Below are 16905 nucleotides of genomic sequence, written 5' to 3' on the forward strand. Positions count from 1 at the left end.
TCATTTTAATTTCCCCACTATTATACAATGATAGAAGCATAATTCAGAATATTATTTCCCCTTTTTGACAAATAGATGCTGTATAATCTTGTGCACATGAATATATTACATTTCCAATAACAATTATCTGGGCCCAGCTTGATGCCGGTAGTAATAAATGAAACAGAAGGTGTAGTTAAAAAGCACCTGTTAGAGATTTGAGAGTGGGCATTTCTCAAAATGAGATAGTTCCTTCTTTATGAGCTCATATTTGAAGCATTTAACTTCAGAGGGGAGACGGAAATGATCTGGAATTACATCCTCATGACCACGGGTGCACCGAGATTCTGCAGGAATGCAGATGAGTTGTTGGTTTGTATTTGTGAGCAATATGTGTGCATTGTCAATACGATTATTACGATATATGGGTCACAATACGATTAATCCCGATTTGTATTTTGTGACAAAGGAGTAGCCGACAGTCAGCTGAGCAGAAGAGTGAAAGCAATATTTGATGTTTGATTTTTGCATGACAGATGTTGCATGTTGCTCTTCTCTTTAATCTATGTGCCTCAGTTTTTGTGATAAAAGCCAAAGTTTGTCCAAATTCTGAAAATCTCGTAAATCCTCTGCCATGTTGAAAGTGAAACGTTTGCTGTGTGCTCTAAACTCAAGACTCTAGTGTAAAGATGGCACCCCGGGGTCGCTCTCCTGGGAGGCTACACTATGTAAAACAATATTGTCTATTTTTATTTCTTTTCATCCACACTCCTCTCCTGGCAAGAGGATGTGGAGCGACTGGTTATATTCTAACCACAGAACACTTTTCCAAACCAGTGGCGATACCAGGCAGGGCTGCCAGGTACAAGTAAACCAAACCTGCCCGCAAGCATCTAAAAAAACGCACAAAACTCACAAATGTTATGCCACAGCTGGAATTTCCAATGTGTTTTTGTGCCACAGCAGTCAGCTGAAGATGCAGGAGAGTCGCTTTATCCATCACTCACTGAAGGAGCAGCTTTGATTAAGTTAGATTAGTATTTTTGTTCTCAATTTTTCTCAAACGAGATACCCAGTTTTACACCCATGGAAAAGCTTAAAAATTCACAGAAGTCTGTGGATTACAGTGGACCTGGCATTCCTGCTTCTAATATAACTCTCATAACTCTCAGGAAATTTCAAATGTTGTCCAAATTATATATTTAGGAGTCATTCTTGACCCAAATTTAAGTTTCAAAAAACACATTAAAACCTTAAAGCAGAACTGAGTGACTCATGCCCCTAAGCGCCACTGCAGGTGTCGTAGCATGTTTTTTTTTTTTACTCATTAAATATCCGTGAGAATAAATACTACGCTGACAGAAAAGACAAAGGGACAGAGGGATATTGTACATCCAATCACACAATGGAGATCATTTTTTTCACTGAAACTGGGCCGTAACTGTTTAAGTGGCGCTAGCCCACAGTTAGCTTTGCCCGCTAGCCTGTTAGCTTCTTCTTCGTGATTCCATTACTGTGTATTGGTGACACCAGGGGGAGATGAACACACTGATTCCATTAGTGTGTATTTGTGACTCCGGGACTAGAGAAAGGATACAGTCAGGTAAACAAGTTACTTAGTACTGCTTTAACCAATATGTTGACATTTAACAAACCAAATTTTAGATATAATAGGAACTCTCTGACCATAAATGCATCTAGTTTGTATCTAAATCCGATGATAATTCTGCACTTTCGTTACTGCATGACGAGTTGGTCACAGGCATGTAAAACAGCATTAAGACCCCTGGAATCATTGCACAAAAGTTCTCTTAAGGTTCATGACAAGAAAAAGTTCTTAAAAACATAGCATATTAATTTTGAAAACTTACTCCTATATTCAAATCTCTCTGTTGTTCAAGATAATTAATGGTCCTGCAGCTCCTCCGTTAAAAAAGTTAATTTCACTGAGCTCAGAAATTACATCTTCAGCCACTCGGTCCTGGTTGTAAAACCGCATTCGGCAGCTCAGCTTTCTCCAGTGTGGCCATCAGAGAGTGGAATAAGTTACCATAAGTTACACTGGTGTGTATGTGAGAGTGTATTTGCAAATCAATGCTTAGGAATGAATGAAATCTGTGATCATTTTACTGCTGTTTGGGGGAAATGCATTATTAATATGTATTCAGTACAAGTTTGCATTCTTGTCAAAAGCACCATATAAGCTAATAACCCTGAAAGTTGCAAATAAAGTTTCTTTCTTTCAACACATTCGGTTTTAAAATAGTGGAAGTACAAACACCTGTCAGGTCCCATAATATTTGGAGCACAGATGTACAGTATTATGAGCTATTTTCTTCTCATCCTCCCCCAAAACAAAACAAATAAGCATATTCTCCCCCAACTACTGCTCTTGAGTTGTTTTGCAAAGTCGTAAAACTTTCGAGACGTGCTGTGTTCCTGAAGTCAAGAAGAATTTTAAATGTATTGGAAAATAATGTGCATACAATATTACGGGAGACGCGGGAGAGCCGCAGAAACACAAATAGCTTTTTCTGATATTGATTTAAGCCAATATATTTCGTTGATAGAAAAGACATTTATTGAGACAGAAAAATGCTGGACTACACTAGTGCGCTGGGACCTCATTCTGGCCCGAGAGTTTTCTAATTTAGACGAGCCCTCTTTGCAGTCGGAGGTTTGGCTCACTGAGAAATGAGTTGCCACACATATCAAACAAAGTTAAATGAATCATGTCTTATTTACACACTTTTTTAACACATTAGTTGCTAATGCTTTTCCAGCCCCACCTACCTTTTCCTATCCACTTTTTTAGCCACGCAGACACCTCTCTGTGTTGTGTAAAGCCGCTAGATTGGATAAAGTCCTATGCAAAAGTTCAGTCATTATTTTACATGACAAAAAAAAACATTTGTGTAGCTTTATTCAAGTATCATTAAAGGCAAGCCCAGACTCCGACTGCAGCCAAACCAATAATAGCACAACTGTGAGTCAGTTATTTTCATTTGTCAGCCCAAAAGTGAAGCAGCCCACTGGGAAACGCCAACACTCCCAGAAGGCCATTTCTTTGACTTCGACTAAAATTATGAGCAACAACAAAAGGTTTGGGGAAGTGTTTGGAGTGGTAAACCTGATACTGTGGAACAAATGCAACCAAACAAGCCAAATGAAAGTCACGTGCAAAGGCATTTCAACCGCTCTAAAACAGTTAATCAGGCATGGAAGTGTGGCAGAGTGAAAGCAGTAGGGCTCTCTTACCTCCCAGGGTGGCCGAGATGAGAATGTGTGTCCCATATTTTTTAATGATAGTGTCGATGAACTGCTGAGTGGTGGGTCTGCGGCCCAGCAAACGCACACTGCGCTGGAACTCAGGCATCAACGGCACCGGGTTCTGGATCAGATCTCTCCGCTCGATCGCCGTGTTTCTCACCTTCCAACGTGCAAATTCCCTGATGAAAGTACACAACACAAACTTTTATTAAGTATAGTTCAACTTTGCGCAAACAGTCTGACAAGGCATCATCTATTTGACGAGATTTACTAAATGAAATGCAAATGTGATGGGGACAAGTGAGGACATTTCAATTTAAAAATTCACAATAGCACTTTTTATCTGTTTCGAGAAAAAAAAGAAGCTTTGTTTTACTTGAAAGGGCTTTCTGTGATATTCATCTGAAGGTACACGGTGCATTATTTAAAGCACCTCGCTTCTGCATCGGCATGAACTACAAAACCAGCTGAAATAGAGCCATTACTTACACTATTTCATATGCAGATTGATGCTGTATCTGGTGCTTCTACAATATGTTTGATGACACTACATCCACAGAATGTATTTAACATCTCATAGACCTTATCTTTGAAATTATATTTGAAAATGTGGTAAAAAAAATAAATACATTTTGGTGTGGCCTAATTTACCCTCTTCCGGTCTCCAATGGCCGCTGGTTGCACTGCTTTATGACAGCGACGCCAGGGGCTGCCATTGCCGACCATTGCTGCAGTACCTCCATATATGGGTGGCAAAACAAGCTAGTTTTCCATTAGAAAGCATTGCACTTTACACACGTTTTAAGCAACTGTAAAGCCTGGAACTTTCTACAGTGAGATATAACGCTGGGTTAGTTACAGTTAAAGACACCAGGCTGGTTCTCATAAGGAATATTTTCAGAAATCTCGTATACTAATGAGGGCCGGACTTTGATGGACAGGCTGTTAGCATTAGCGCTAATGGCACGGCAAAGACCGAACTACAGTGAAGATCCCGCCCTTATGCCCTTTTTAGGAAAATACTCCGTCACAGCAGGGTAAGAGGAGTCTGTAAATCCGCCATGGATTCCCTTTCGAATTATTTATTATGTCTATGGATGTGACTCATGGGTTCAAGTCCCTGTTCTCAGGTGACAGACAGTTCGCTAAAATTTGTCTCTCCATGCTTAGACCCCTAACAATTTGCAACAGGCCAAATACTATTTAATTTATCAGTTCAAAATGTAGACTCAGTGGAGGAAAACAAACAGACTGTTAAATCAAAGCAAATGGAGCGCAAGAACTTAATGGTTACACTATAAACACTGTTTCTAATGCAGTGTCTATGAAATGTTTAAAGTTTTCATATGCCTTATGATTTAAAAGGATTTTACGTTGCAAAGATAAAAGGGAACAAACCCCCCCAAAAAGGCCAGGATGACGGATTAAATTTAGCTATGAATGAATAAATGGATAACAAAAATAAAACAGAGCGAACGAGTCGATAATCCTTTCCATACAATGAAACCCTTAAGCATTTAAATGAAATTAAATCCATGTGGTGTGTGTGCGGCACTTCTGATAACACACTTCACAAAAAAAGGTAGGCTGGGTTCGTAACTGTATTTGTGCGGTATTTATTTGAATAAACTTCTCCAGTCAGCCCCCCAAGGATCAACAAACCTCTTTGCTACAAATGGGCGGGTATTTTAAAATTGATTGGTTCTCGGTTTGACACACAGTCAGCAATATGTCAGTCTGCCAGGGCACTGCTCGACTACAGCACTTTTAATGCCCCATTCAGCACTATACATTTGCATTTGAATCCGGGCTGTTACACAACCACAAAACTTCATAAAGTACATCCGCAAAAAACAGTTCCAATCCACGCCCCAAAATGACACTAAAGACTAACTCAGTCCACTATCCAAGATTTTTTTTTGAACAGCCCACTCTTCCGGACCAGACTTTCCCACACACACACACTCGGCATTTGCTGATTCAGCTCCAAAGAAACTATGGTAATGTCTCAAAGTGGTGCAAATGTCAGAGGAAAAAAAATAAAATCCAGATTTGTGGGAGTTTTACCAAAGCGCTCCATTTCCCTCACACCTTTTGCACTCGTGTTGATATCAGATCACTTTTTTTTACTCAGCCCTCTCTCAGGTTGCCGCTGCCAATTATGATATAAACTTATATGGGAGTGCTGTGCTGTTGGAGAGCCCTCTGCCCCAGATTAAGGGGGCCAGCAGATGGAAGTTGCACCGTGATTCAGTGCTTTACTCCGCAGCTCCAAGACCGGTTTAATGACCTATCAGTGAAGTAAAGAGGAGATAGATGGCACTGCAGCAGCCTAGCAGGGAAATTGGAGCCTGGATGATTGCTGCTTTATGGTGTCCGAGTGAAGCATGCGTGGGAGAATACAGGTGCAATATTTGTAAGGGTGGCCTCCATCTGACCTCGGCAAAACACTACAGGACTGACGTTAACGATGTGGGCTATACGCCTCTAGGTACTGCAGTGTGAAACAATTGAAAAGTACTACTGAAATTATTCACACAAACAATCGGTTACATCACTGGTAAAGATTATGATTTACTATATTATTATTATTATATAGTCCCTGTCAGGAAATTCGTCATTTGACCCTTCCTTCAAAAGTTGCTGGTTCAGCCTTACAGTAGCATTGAGCGTAAAGGAACAGGCGACTTTTTTTTCATACTGAGATATGTTCTTACCTGAGCTTAGACGAGTTGATGCGTACCTATCTGGTCTCGATCATGCAAATGTTGTTTGCATTTAGCCTCTTCCAGCATAGGTATAGCTCCAAACTGGGGTGAAGTTAGAAGCTACCAAGCTGTTCCATGTTTTCCCTATTTAAATACAGTTACATGAAAAATTACACGATCCAAGTCTATTTGGATGAAAAACATGACGATTTTCCAAGCAGATAAAAAAGGGCACTATATTATAATGCGTATTAACACCTGCGGTACTTCGACGATATTATGGGCAAACGTCGATGTACTCCAGGTGTTATTACGCCTCACAATATAGTGCCCTTTTTTATTGTCATGTTTAATTTTGTGTGACTAGACTTGGATCGTGTAAATACTAATGTAACCGTATTTAAATAGGGAAAACGTGGAACAGCCTGGGAGCTTCTAACTTCACCCCAGTTTGGAGCTATGTCTGTGCTAGAAGAGGCTAAATGCTAACAACATTTGCGTGACTGAGCGCACGCACAAAGACCAGACCAGGTACGCATCAACTCGTCTAAGCTCAGGTAAGAACATATCTCGGTGTGTAAAAACGGTGGCTTGTTCCTTCAACCTTAACATGGGGATCCTTTTAAAACTCCACACAGAAAGGCCCATTTGGTTTAGGGTAAGACACACTTTATTGATCCCATTGGGAAATGTGTTCTCTGCGTTTGACCCATCCTTCAATGCCGCTGGGGCGACCTAGGAGCTTTTTGTAATTTCTTCTGCCACTTCCTTCACTTCCTGCTCTGTCCCTGTATCATCACTGATGTCTGTATCAAACTTTAGACATTAGCCCCGCACTTAACATCATGATCTTCTTCACATTGTTTAAAATGACTCTATAGCTACTGCTGCGCTGCCCTGGGGCAAAATGACATGCCATAGACATCATAGGGCGAGGTGTGTGACGCTTCTTGCCCTTGGAACAGATTGGAAAAATAGCAGCATTTGAGCTGTAGTCAAGTTGACTTAAAGCAGAGTGTTGAAAGTTTTGTAAACATATGTCAGAACTCAATAGCTTGAGGCGCTCATATAACATAATAGACCTCAGAACCAGAATGACAAAAACAATGTGTCTTTTAATTATAGTGATGGAGGCACTTAGGCTTCTGTTTTTAATTTGATAACACAATGAGTCATGATGTTTGCCGTGCGCCGGATTTCCATAAAAGTTTATATCTCCCCTTGTTTTCCCACAGGATAAATAATGAATGTGTGAGTGACTGCCGCCATCACAAGGTAAACAGAGGTAGCTCAAGGTAATGCATGTCAAACAACTCTCGAGTCAACAACCAGACAAAAACTCTAAAGATTAGTGTTTCATTAAAAAATGTTGACACCACAAACTCTGTAAATCTTAGTAAAATGTTGAGTAAATAGAAAATTACAACAAATGCATTATTTAACATGCGCAACCGAGATGTTTCTGCCAGTGCTTTTATTACTGTGGATTAATTGATGTTTACACGGAGTATGACAATTAATTCATCACATCAACAATTAATTAGACGACATCAGTCTGCTTAAAGACATAATCGACTCGTCCAAATGAAATCAGAGTTAACATCATAAAGTACCTTGAATATTTCCGTATATCTGTTAGTTAAAGCTCAGAGTAAGGAGAAAATATCCGGCTAAAGTTTGAACTGCTGCTTAACTGGTTAACTTGTTTTGATACAGTGGCTTATCTCTCAATCCATCAGTGTTGCATTTGAGTCCTGCATCCATTATCAGCCTCTGCGCCAGTTACTAAAGCCTCCCACGCAATAACCCTGGCCACAATAACTCCTGTTTTATGATTTCAAGCACACAATAAACAGACCCACTGTCCACAATATAACATGCCCATTGCAATGTATGAGCTGTTTATTCACTAGCTTGTCTCATCAGCGAAGGTGCGTATATGGTTCAGACACCGCTTTATTCCCAGCATATACTGTTTTCGGTACATTGAAAGCTGTATCTTTTGTAATCTAAGGCACATAGATACAGCCGGCATCTCTGGTATTGCCCATATACGGCCATGTTTGAAACAGTTAAGGGGGAAAACAAAGAAAAAACATTCACTTTCTCCAATTATTCAACAATAATCCTTAACGAATGCAGAATTATTGATATAGTTTTCTACCCAATAAAGATACCAAGGCATGGAGAGGAGCAAAGTGGTTCAACAACCCATAAAAACATGAATAATGTTACATGCTAACGCTAGCTAGCACTAGTTACGACTGCCATTATTTGGCTTCTATTAAATGGCTAAAAAGAGTGGAAAATTGTGTTTCCCCAAAGATTCTGTTTTCCCCCTCGGCGAAGCCACGCCCCCTTCCTCTGTATCTATAGAAATGGCTTTAAAGGTGCATTATGCAACTTTTTATGCAAAAAAAGTTGATATTCTTGCGTATTTGACCGTGTAGTGACCCAGCAGTTGCATGAGTGGTCAGCAGGGCACCTTTATTTTCCATCACGGTGGTCTCTACGATGCTCCAGGATCAATTGTTTTATTGGTTTTCCAGTGAGAGGGTCCCGTCAGCAGAAAACCTTTCAAACAATTGATCCTGGATTGTCCTAGAGATGGAAAGTAACAGCGCCATAGTAACCACTCATCCAGCCGCTGGGTCACTACAAGGTCAAATACACACAACTATTTTTCCCACAAAAAAAGTTGCATAATGCACCTTTAATACTGAAGCACTTCTTGTGTGGTTTCACAGCGCAAAGATCAGTGTTCTACAATGTCTTATATGGAGAAACAACAAAGTTCAATAAGTGTGTATACATTAGGAAATGAAATCTCCTACTATTGCCATTCATTTTGTTCCCAAATAGATGCAATGTTCTTAACCTCGACTTTGTGACAACATCAATACAATTTGCTGGTTTTTCGTATAAATAAATAAATAGCGCTAATATAGATTGTTCTGCCAATAAGGTGTTCAGAGCTGCCGTGCCCCGTGACTATATTTGGATAGGTGAATGCGGTTGCATGTTTTCATGCATTGACAGCTGCTTCAATTAGGGCCGGGTGCATTGATATCCAGTGAATGTATCATAATGCAAAGCAGGAAATGGTCATTATGGTGAGTATGACGATCCTCGCCTCACTACTCACAGGACTGAAATAACCATAAAAGGTTGTGTTCGATCAATTCGCTTTGAGGTAAAGGCAGGCTGTGAATTCACTGCTAACATTTATAATCATTATAACTCTCATACTGCAGATACTGGACCCGGTTTTTGATTATTATCTATGCAATCTGTGACCTATACCACACGAAACACAAAGCTGTAGCAATGTTAAATCACAGACTTGGCATTGTTGTCAGTTGAAAAGACTTTAGGTCATTAGATTAATACGGCAAGTTTGTGAACCCAGTCTCTTACAAACAATGATAAGGGAAACAAAAAAAAAGTCGATTCTTTCTTCGAAAACCCAACTTATTCCAAGCATGTGCAGAACAAAGAATGACTTATTTTTAATCTGGTGCTCTTAAAAGTATCTCGTAGCTACAAAATGTAACAACTTTTTTTTCCCTGACAAAACAATGCCCTGCAGTCAGATCAAGGGGTATTTGTCACATTGTTTGCCTGCTCCTATATCAAAGATTCATCTTCCATACGGAAAAAAAAAAAAATCCTCTGTAACGAATCGCAGCTCTGATCTCTGTCATTTTGCGAATTGTGACCATGTGGAAAAAAGAAAAACAAAAAAACACTTTGATGAAAACAACAAACAACCATTTAGGATGAAACAGCACGCAAACAGCAAACTTCTAGACAGATGTCTGAAATCAAACAACTGCCATTTTCAGTAGGAGTAAAGATGCAAAGGGCAACAGCGTGGCATTTAAAAACAAACATTCACGGGCACAATCTGCTGCAGAAGAGTAAAACCTCAAAACAAGACAGGAAGGATGATCATTTCTATCAAATACATAACACATAGCTGTGTGCTGTAATGACTGTTCAAATACATTAGCAATCCTTACAATTTCCCACTGTTTTTTTTATTTATTTTGTTCTTAAATATTAGGATAAATAATGCATTCAGTCAAAAGACATAATTGCATACTCCTGTGCCAAAATATTAATGTGTAAAAATAACTGATAATAACAGAGTATTGAGTACACTGCTGCAACGAATACTGCAGTCCACCTCACATCTTACTCTTTGTTGTGATTATTGTATTTTACTTTTATTCATCCTTGAAAAAAAAAATAAACTTAAGTCGAAGACAGAAATATTTGCAAAGGACACAAAAATGGTGAACGCTTTCTGAAGTAAAAGACTGGCGTATTTCAAAGGTCGCCTTCGGGTTTGCAGCTTCTTTGACGATGGCTAAATTCAAAGTGTCTTGTGAAGTGTGTGATGTGCCCGGACTTTTCTTACCTGCACTGATGTGGGAATAAACAGACAGCATTGGCGCCTCGTGCTTTGATGATCGATGAAACCTTTCATTTTGGAGCCATTAGTTCCACCACTTCATTGAAAGCATGACTTGGCAAATACTTCAATTGCTGGTTGATAAAATAGATCAAATTAGAGTGTGACTTATCTCTGTCAGTTTCCTTTTTATAATTTAGATTCCTATCTCGCTCCTGAAAAGTAACTTCAATGACACACTGCAGCAGTCCTGTATAGGTTTAGATAATGGGCTCAGGGCTAACCTAACTGACCTACGTAATTTGGTTGGACAATTGTATAATGACAAATAAAGCACTTACTTACTGATGTTGAGCAACACGCCATTTTTTGCAATGAGTTATCAAACTGAAGCATTTGGAAGAGTACATGACGCCTGAAAATGTATGTTTGGCTAGCCGTGTCAACAGAAACGAGCAAGTGATGTCTCTCTCCCATGCAAAAGTCTGGTCTGAGGAGAGGCGAGCTCGCTCACAGTCAGACACACGTGTTTTGAAGCGTTTGTCACCAGTAAAAACACCAGTTCTGAAATAAATGTTTATTTTGGGTAAAATGCTACACAGTAGGTTTAAATGTAGTAAGAAAATGGTGCCAAAGGAATTACTTTTTCTAGGTTGTAGCACTAAGTCTATAATGAGGAGAAGTCACACGATTAGCATTAGCAATAGCATTAGCAAGAGCAGTAACAAAATATGTCCAAGCCTATTTTGTTTATTCCTGTTAAAGCAGTACTAAGTAATTTGTTTAGCTTAATAAACCGCAATTGCAACTTGGCTGCCACCGGGTGCGAGCCCCCATACACACTAATGGAATCACGAAGAAGAAGCTAACAGGCTAATGGGCAAAGCTAACTGCGGGCTAGCGCCACTTAAACAGTATTTACAGCCAAGTCTGAGCGAAAAAAATAATCTCCATTGCATAATTGGATGTACAATATCCCTCTGTCACCTTTGTCTTTTCTGTCAGAGTAGTATTTACTCTCACGGACAATTAATGAGTAAAAGACTGTAACATGCTGCAACACCTGCAGTGCCGCTTATGGCCTCTAGGGTGCACAAGTTACTTAGCACTGCTTTAACAGCAAAAAATAAATAAACAAAAACTAAACTCTTGTTGTCTGACCTCTGCCTTGTAAAGCAGTGAGACCTCATTATCGCTGTAGGTGGATGTATTGGGAGAGGATTCTTGGGTGAAAAAAATATCATTTTGATCCTCCACCCAGGCATTGTGCTTCATACCGTCGTACATTATTTATAAAAGCCCATTAAACGTCTGTGAGACTTAGCTGACTGAATCCTTGCGCGGTTGTTCTCTTTAGACGTGTGCTGTTCAAATGACTGATGGTGGTGCACCAGAGGAGCACAAAACACAAAACACTGGCGAGCTGCGGGGACTGAAACCGCTACTTTGATCCAATAATTGTAATCCCCCCAAGAGTCAATAAATGTGAGGCCATTTTGTTCTCCCACTCACTATTGACTTTTTTTTTTTTTTTTTTTAATCTTCCACACAACCCCCAAACACACACACACACACTCAAAACCAGTGTCAGCATTTCACATTAAGACACATTACATGGTCTTTTACATTACATTGCATTATCCTCGTTTTGAGGTCTAAAAGGTATCACACCCTCATATTATGGGCAGCATTGAAGCCATGTCACGGGTCCCGAACCTTTCATCAAAATGCTTAATTTATGTCCAGTATACTTTTTCGAGACACAACCGCATCACCCTACAAGTCCTGTTCTTGTGCCACTACAGTTTAAATAAAGGAGAAGGAAAAGAAAGGCCTTTCATGGTAATAAGGAGACGCAGCCGGGTAATAAATCAAACAGACAAAGGATACAATTGAACGTATGAATTTGAGCCGTGAGCCAGATATTACAATCTGAATTGTAATCCTTTGCTTGGGTGCACATATGACACAGAAAGGTGGGTGTGTTTAAATTAAGGCTACTTACAAAATTGCGTTTAAATTGTTTTACTTTTACTTAAAGGTACACTGCGTAACATTTTGGACTATACTGTTGCTGGCAAAACAAAACATGCTCCTAATGACCAGCTCAACACAGAAAGTGCTATTTCTGCAGTGTGTAATAAAAGAGCGGATTTGGATGAGAAACATGTTTAAATCTCAAATTTTGCTGCCTTTCGTCACATCTCCATGGAGACGAGGTGGAAACGCACCCACTCCCGAAAAAGTTTACAGTCATATCTTAAGAGAGGTGCGCCTCATAAATGTTTGTTTGTACATTTATTAGATATTTTTCAATGATGAAAATATCTGTCATAAAATAAATGCTTGTATTTCAATTGTATTTATTAGGTTAAATTCTACGCGGTGTGGCTTTAAAAGGACTATACAGAGTTTCAAAATGTTAAAATAATGTATTTTCCTCCCCCTACATGTTCCAGCCATGTCCTAATGTGTAGAATGAGCTCAGACCTGTTCACCACAACTGCATCTAAAATCCTGAACTGTCACTCAAAAAAGTGTTAGTTCGGGTCCGAATTGCCGTCATGCACAAGCTTAATATAGAAGCTGCAGTTACGCAAAAGACCTGAGGTGGCAGTAGTGAGCATAAAATGACTAACTTGCATCTAGCCCCTTTAAAGTTACATAAACTAATGGAGTAATATCCATTATGCCCATCAAATCTCCAGGGTCTATTTAATGTGTAGCAGCACCTAAATCCTCTACATCCCTCACAAAACTTGTCTTTAGAAGATGTAACATTCATATTCATGAACTACTGAAGAGCAGCATTGCTTCCAGAAGCTTTCTTTCAAACTCTTGTAATGTTTCTAGGAAGTGACATCATTCAGCACAGAGAGATGGAGTGGAGGAGCGGTGGGGGTTGGAGTCCTTCTTGAGAAACCACTTTCTCTGGCGCAGTAATGAGTGCATTGTTGTGGAGCACAGTGGAACGAAAGCACAGGGAGGATAGATGGGGTGACAGAGGAGACGATCGGCTGAGCACAAAGGATTATGTCAAGGTTACAACGGTGTACAAGATCAAAACTCACAAAGAGAAACACTGCCTTTCATCTTCCACTTCAAAAGGCAATAGCCTTAATGTTGAAGACGATATGGTTTTGTATGTGAATAAGACTGTTGTGCCCTGAAGCAGCGGCTCTTAACTGGCCTGGCGTCAAGACTCGCCATTTCACTACAATGACAAGTTGCGGCAGACTATGTTATACACCCAATGCCAAAATTAAAAACACGTCTTCATAAGTTCAAATGGGCTGCACGGTGGCTCTGTGGTTAGTGTGTGGCGCTTATGGCCTCTAGGGGCACGAGTTACTTAGTTCTGCTTTAAAAAGAAAAAAAAAAATGCAGATTTATCCTCTTACTTACTATTCTTTACTTACTATTTCAAGAAAAAAAAAAATGAGAAGGTTTGTTATAAGATTTGAGAAAATAAACCTGTTGCTAGACAAATGTACTTTTCTAGCACAAGAAAAGTATAATTAGGCATAACCATTATCAAAAATGTTGATCTGCTGGAGCTTTGGCCATACTTTAACAAACATGGACGTTCAGACTGCTATAGGCGGCTCATTCGAGAAGAGCTGCTTATTTGCACACAGTTCTGCCAGATTTTCCCACCCGGAGGAGATACTACCCTGGCCCTGGTGCTGAGTGCGGCTCAGACTCGTGTTTGCCCAGAAAAAGCAATTGTCCATGGCACAGCCTTGCTCCCCTTGTACCAGCCACAGACGCTCCTCATTTGTTCATATGCAAAATACTGAAGCACCATGGGTTTTTTTGACATGTCTGTACAACTTAGAGCAGAACAATGGCAGCCTACAAAAGCCATAGTTAAACTGTGTGCACTGTTTGTAAAAGGCTTATGTCGCCTTCACAAAATTAGGCCTTTCTGTAACTATTTAGAGGTTTAAATTTGTAAGGCCCACAGGAAACATTAAACTGTTGTTAGTGTTTGCATTTACATTTCTGTGGAGGAGTTCATCGCAGTTTTTAAAAGCACGATTAGTTTTAATTGACTAGACAACAGAACGGTGTCGCCGATCCTTTTTTTCAGATTGTGAGACCTGAGTTCAGACTGAATAAGAACGGTCTTTAACCAAACAGGGCGAGTGATCGGAGACTCGCCACTTTATCCACGATGCTCCATGCAATAAACTGAACCCACAGTGCATCTATAGAATGGACTGTGACCAGCCTGTCTCTCAATCAATCAATCAATCAATCAATACTTATGATATCTACACTATCTATCACAATGGTCACGTACGCTCAAACCCACCTCTACACCCCACACGCCGTCTATACCTGGGTGTCCAAACTACGGCCTGCGGGCCCCAAACTACGTGTCCAATATATTATATCCCACATATAGGACACCCATATGTGAGATATAATATATCTCACATATGAAACTAGTGCTTGACTGCATGTAATTCTCAGACTTAACGCTCGGTGGCACTGCTGTCTTGAAAACGGCAGTGGTTCCTGCCAAATCAGAGCAATCGAAGAAAAAATGCAAAAGACAAACAAAAGATGGCAGAGAAAAAGAGACTTAAGATTGAACATGAGGGCCAAAAATGTCAGCCACAGTGAAATGATTATTTCTTCACAGAGGTAAATGGGAGATGTGTTTGTTTAATCTGCAACGATACTGTTGCAGTAATGAAAGACTATAATGACGATATTATGAGACTAAACATCCGACCAACGCCTCATACACTGGTGTTCAGCGAGAAGAGAAAGTTAACAAAAAAAAGGTAGCCTGCAAAGCCAACAACTGCTTTTTTCAAGAAAATGTCTTAAACAGTCTAAAGTGCAGCAACACTGCTCCCGCGGAGTGTAATGCCTTTCCATTATAGGTGAGTTAAATTTATATTACACAGTATTCATGTGTTGATAATCACAATTCCTAATAAATTCAGTCAGTTGATGTTAATCAACTGCCCCTCGTGGAACCGCCACCTTAACGTGGTGGAGGGGTTTGAGCACCCGAATGATGCTGGGAGCTCTGTTGTCGGGGGCTTGGTGTCCCTGGCAGGGTCTCCCAGGGCAAACAGGTCCTTGGTGACGGGTCAGACAAAGAGCGGTTCAGAAGCCCCTTATGAGAGACCAACAGGCCTGAGAATCGTGAGGCCGTCCTTCCGTGGACCCACCACCTGCAGGAGGAGCCATATGGGGCTGGTGCAGTGTGATATGGTCAGCTCCAACAGCTGCCCCCACGACCCGGAAACGGAAAAGTGGAAGAAAATGGATGGATGGATGGATGGATGGATGGATGGATGGATGGATGGATGGATGTTAATATTTAAGGGATTCATGTTAAGTTACTGTGAGCTACACATCTCAGTCTGTGCTGGTGAGTCATTGTGTTATTTCACTGTGGATTACCTTTTTTCTTTTGCTAAAAATAAATGAAATCCATAAATAGAAAGCTGTGATGAAGGCTGTTTTTTACTTACTTACTTTAATTCAGCAATTAAAAAGCATAGTCAACATTTTATTGAATTAACTTTAATTCAGCAGAGGTGAAGTCATATATCTGACCTCTATTGAGTGCGGCCCAGTTGTTTGTTTATTTTTCTGTATGTGGCCCTCAGTGAAAAAAGTTTGGACACCCCATACACACACCCCCTCATGCACATGCAGTCCTTTCCTTTGGAAAGTTAGTGTGTCGACAACAACACCAGACTCCAACACCACATCATTATCGCTGCACTTTGCCCCCTCTCTAGTAATTCTTTATTTAGGCGTATTATTAGCACATTTTGTAGCCCATATTTCTGATGGCAGGCCAGGGCTGTGTGTCAACACCAGCTGTATTCAGATTTCTGTTTTTGTTTCATTTTTTTAAATTTTATTACATTGTTTGTTGAAAATTCTGCAACTGAAAACAATTCTGCAACTGTGGCCCACTTTTGGGTCACGACACATGAGGTGAGAACCCATGCCTTTAAGTATTGAGCAGCAAACCATGAAGACAACTACACATGGTGGTTGTTGTTGTTTCCCCCCCCGAGAAATTAAACTAGGTGGTTTTGTTTATTGAATCCACTGCATCCTATTGTTTTATTAGTGCCAACAAATCTTTTGGCCGTCATCACAATTTGTCATGAGGAGACAGTACAAGACTCGCACAGAAAATAATATTCCTTAATGGTGCTAATGAGGGGAAGTGACAAGTAAACATACAACAGAGTAATGTTCTTGCTAATGGTTTAATAACTGCTCTACTGTGATGTGTTCGAGCTGCCTGGATTAACATGCTCTCATATTTAGTTAGGAAATACAGTACTCGGGTATTACGCGAACTGAGCTAAAAGTTTTGCTGTCCTCATTATTAACCAATAATCGGGGCACATCAGAATTGCCTTAATAAAGCATGATTGCTGGCATAATAGCTTTGTTAGCGCACTCTGTAATTGTGATGAGGCAGTCAAGTGAAAATGGATCTAATCAAAAACAATCTCTTAATTCACTCGAATCTGGAGATTT

General features: G+C 40.1%; 1 protein-coding gene across 1 annotated transcript in view; it reads right to left on the reverse strand.

Moving 5' to 3' along the window:
* brinp1 (bone morphogenetic protein/retinoic acid inducible neural-specific 1) overlaps window positions 1-16905 on the reverse strand; it is a 132859-nt gene that overhangs the window by 68243 nt on the left and 47711 nt on the right. Inside the window, exon 3 of the mRNA XM_079581068.1 lies at window positions 3238-3428. Coding sequence (XP_079437194.1) covers window positions 3238-3428 — 191 coding nt within the window. The remainder of the gene's footprint in view (window positions 1-3237; window positions 3429-16905) is intronic.

This window comes from Gobius niger (genome assembly GCF_951799975.1).
Source record: "Gobius niger genome assembly, chromosome: 2".
In the NCBI taxonomy this organism is placed as follows: domain Eukaryota; kingdom Metazoa; phylum Chordata; class Actinopteri; order Gobiiformes; family Gobiidae; genus Gobius; species Gobius niger.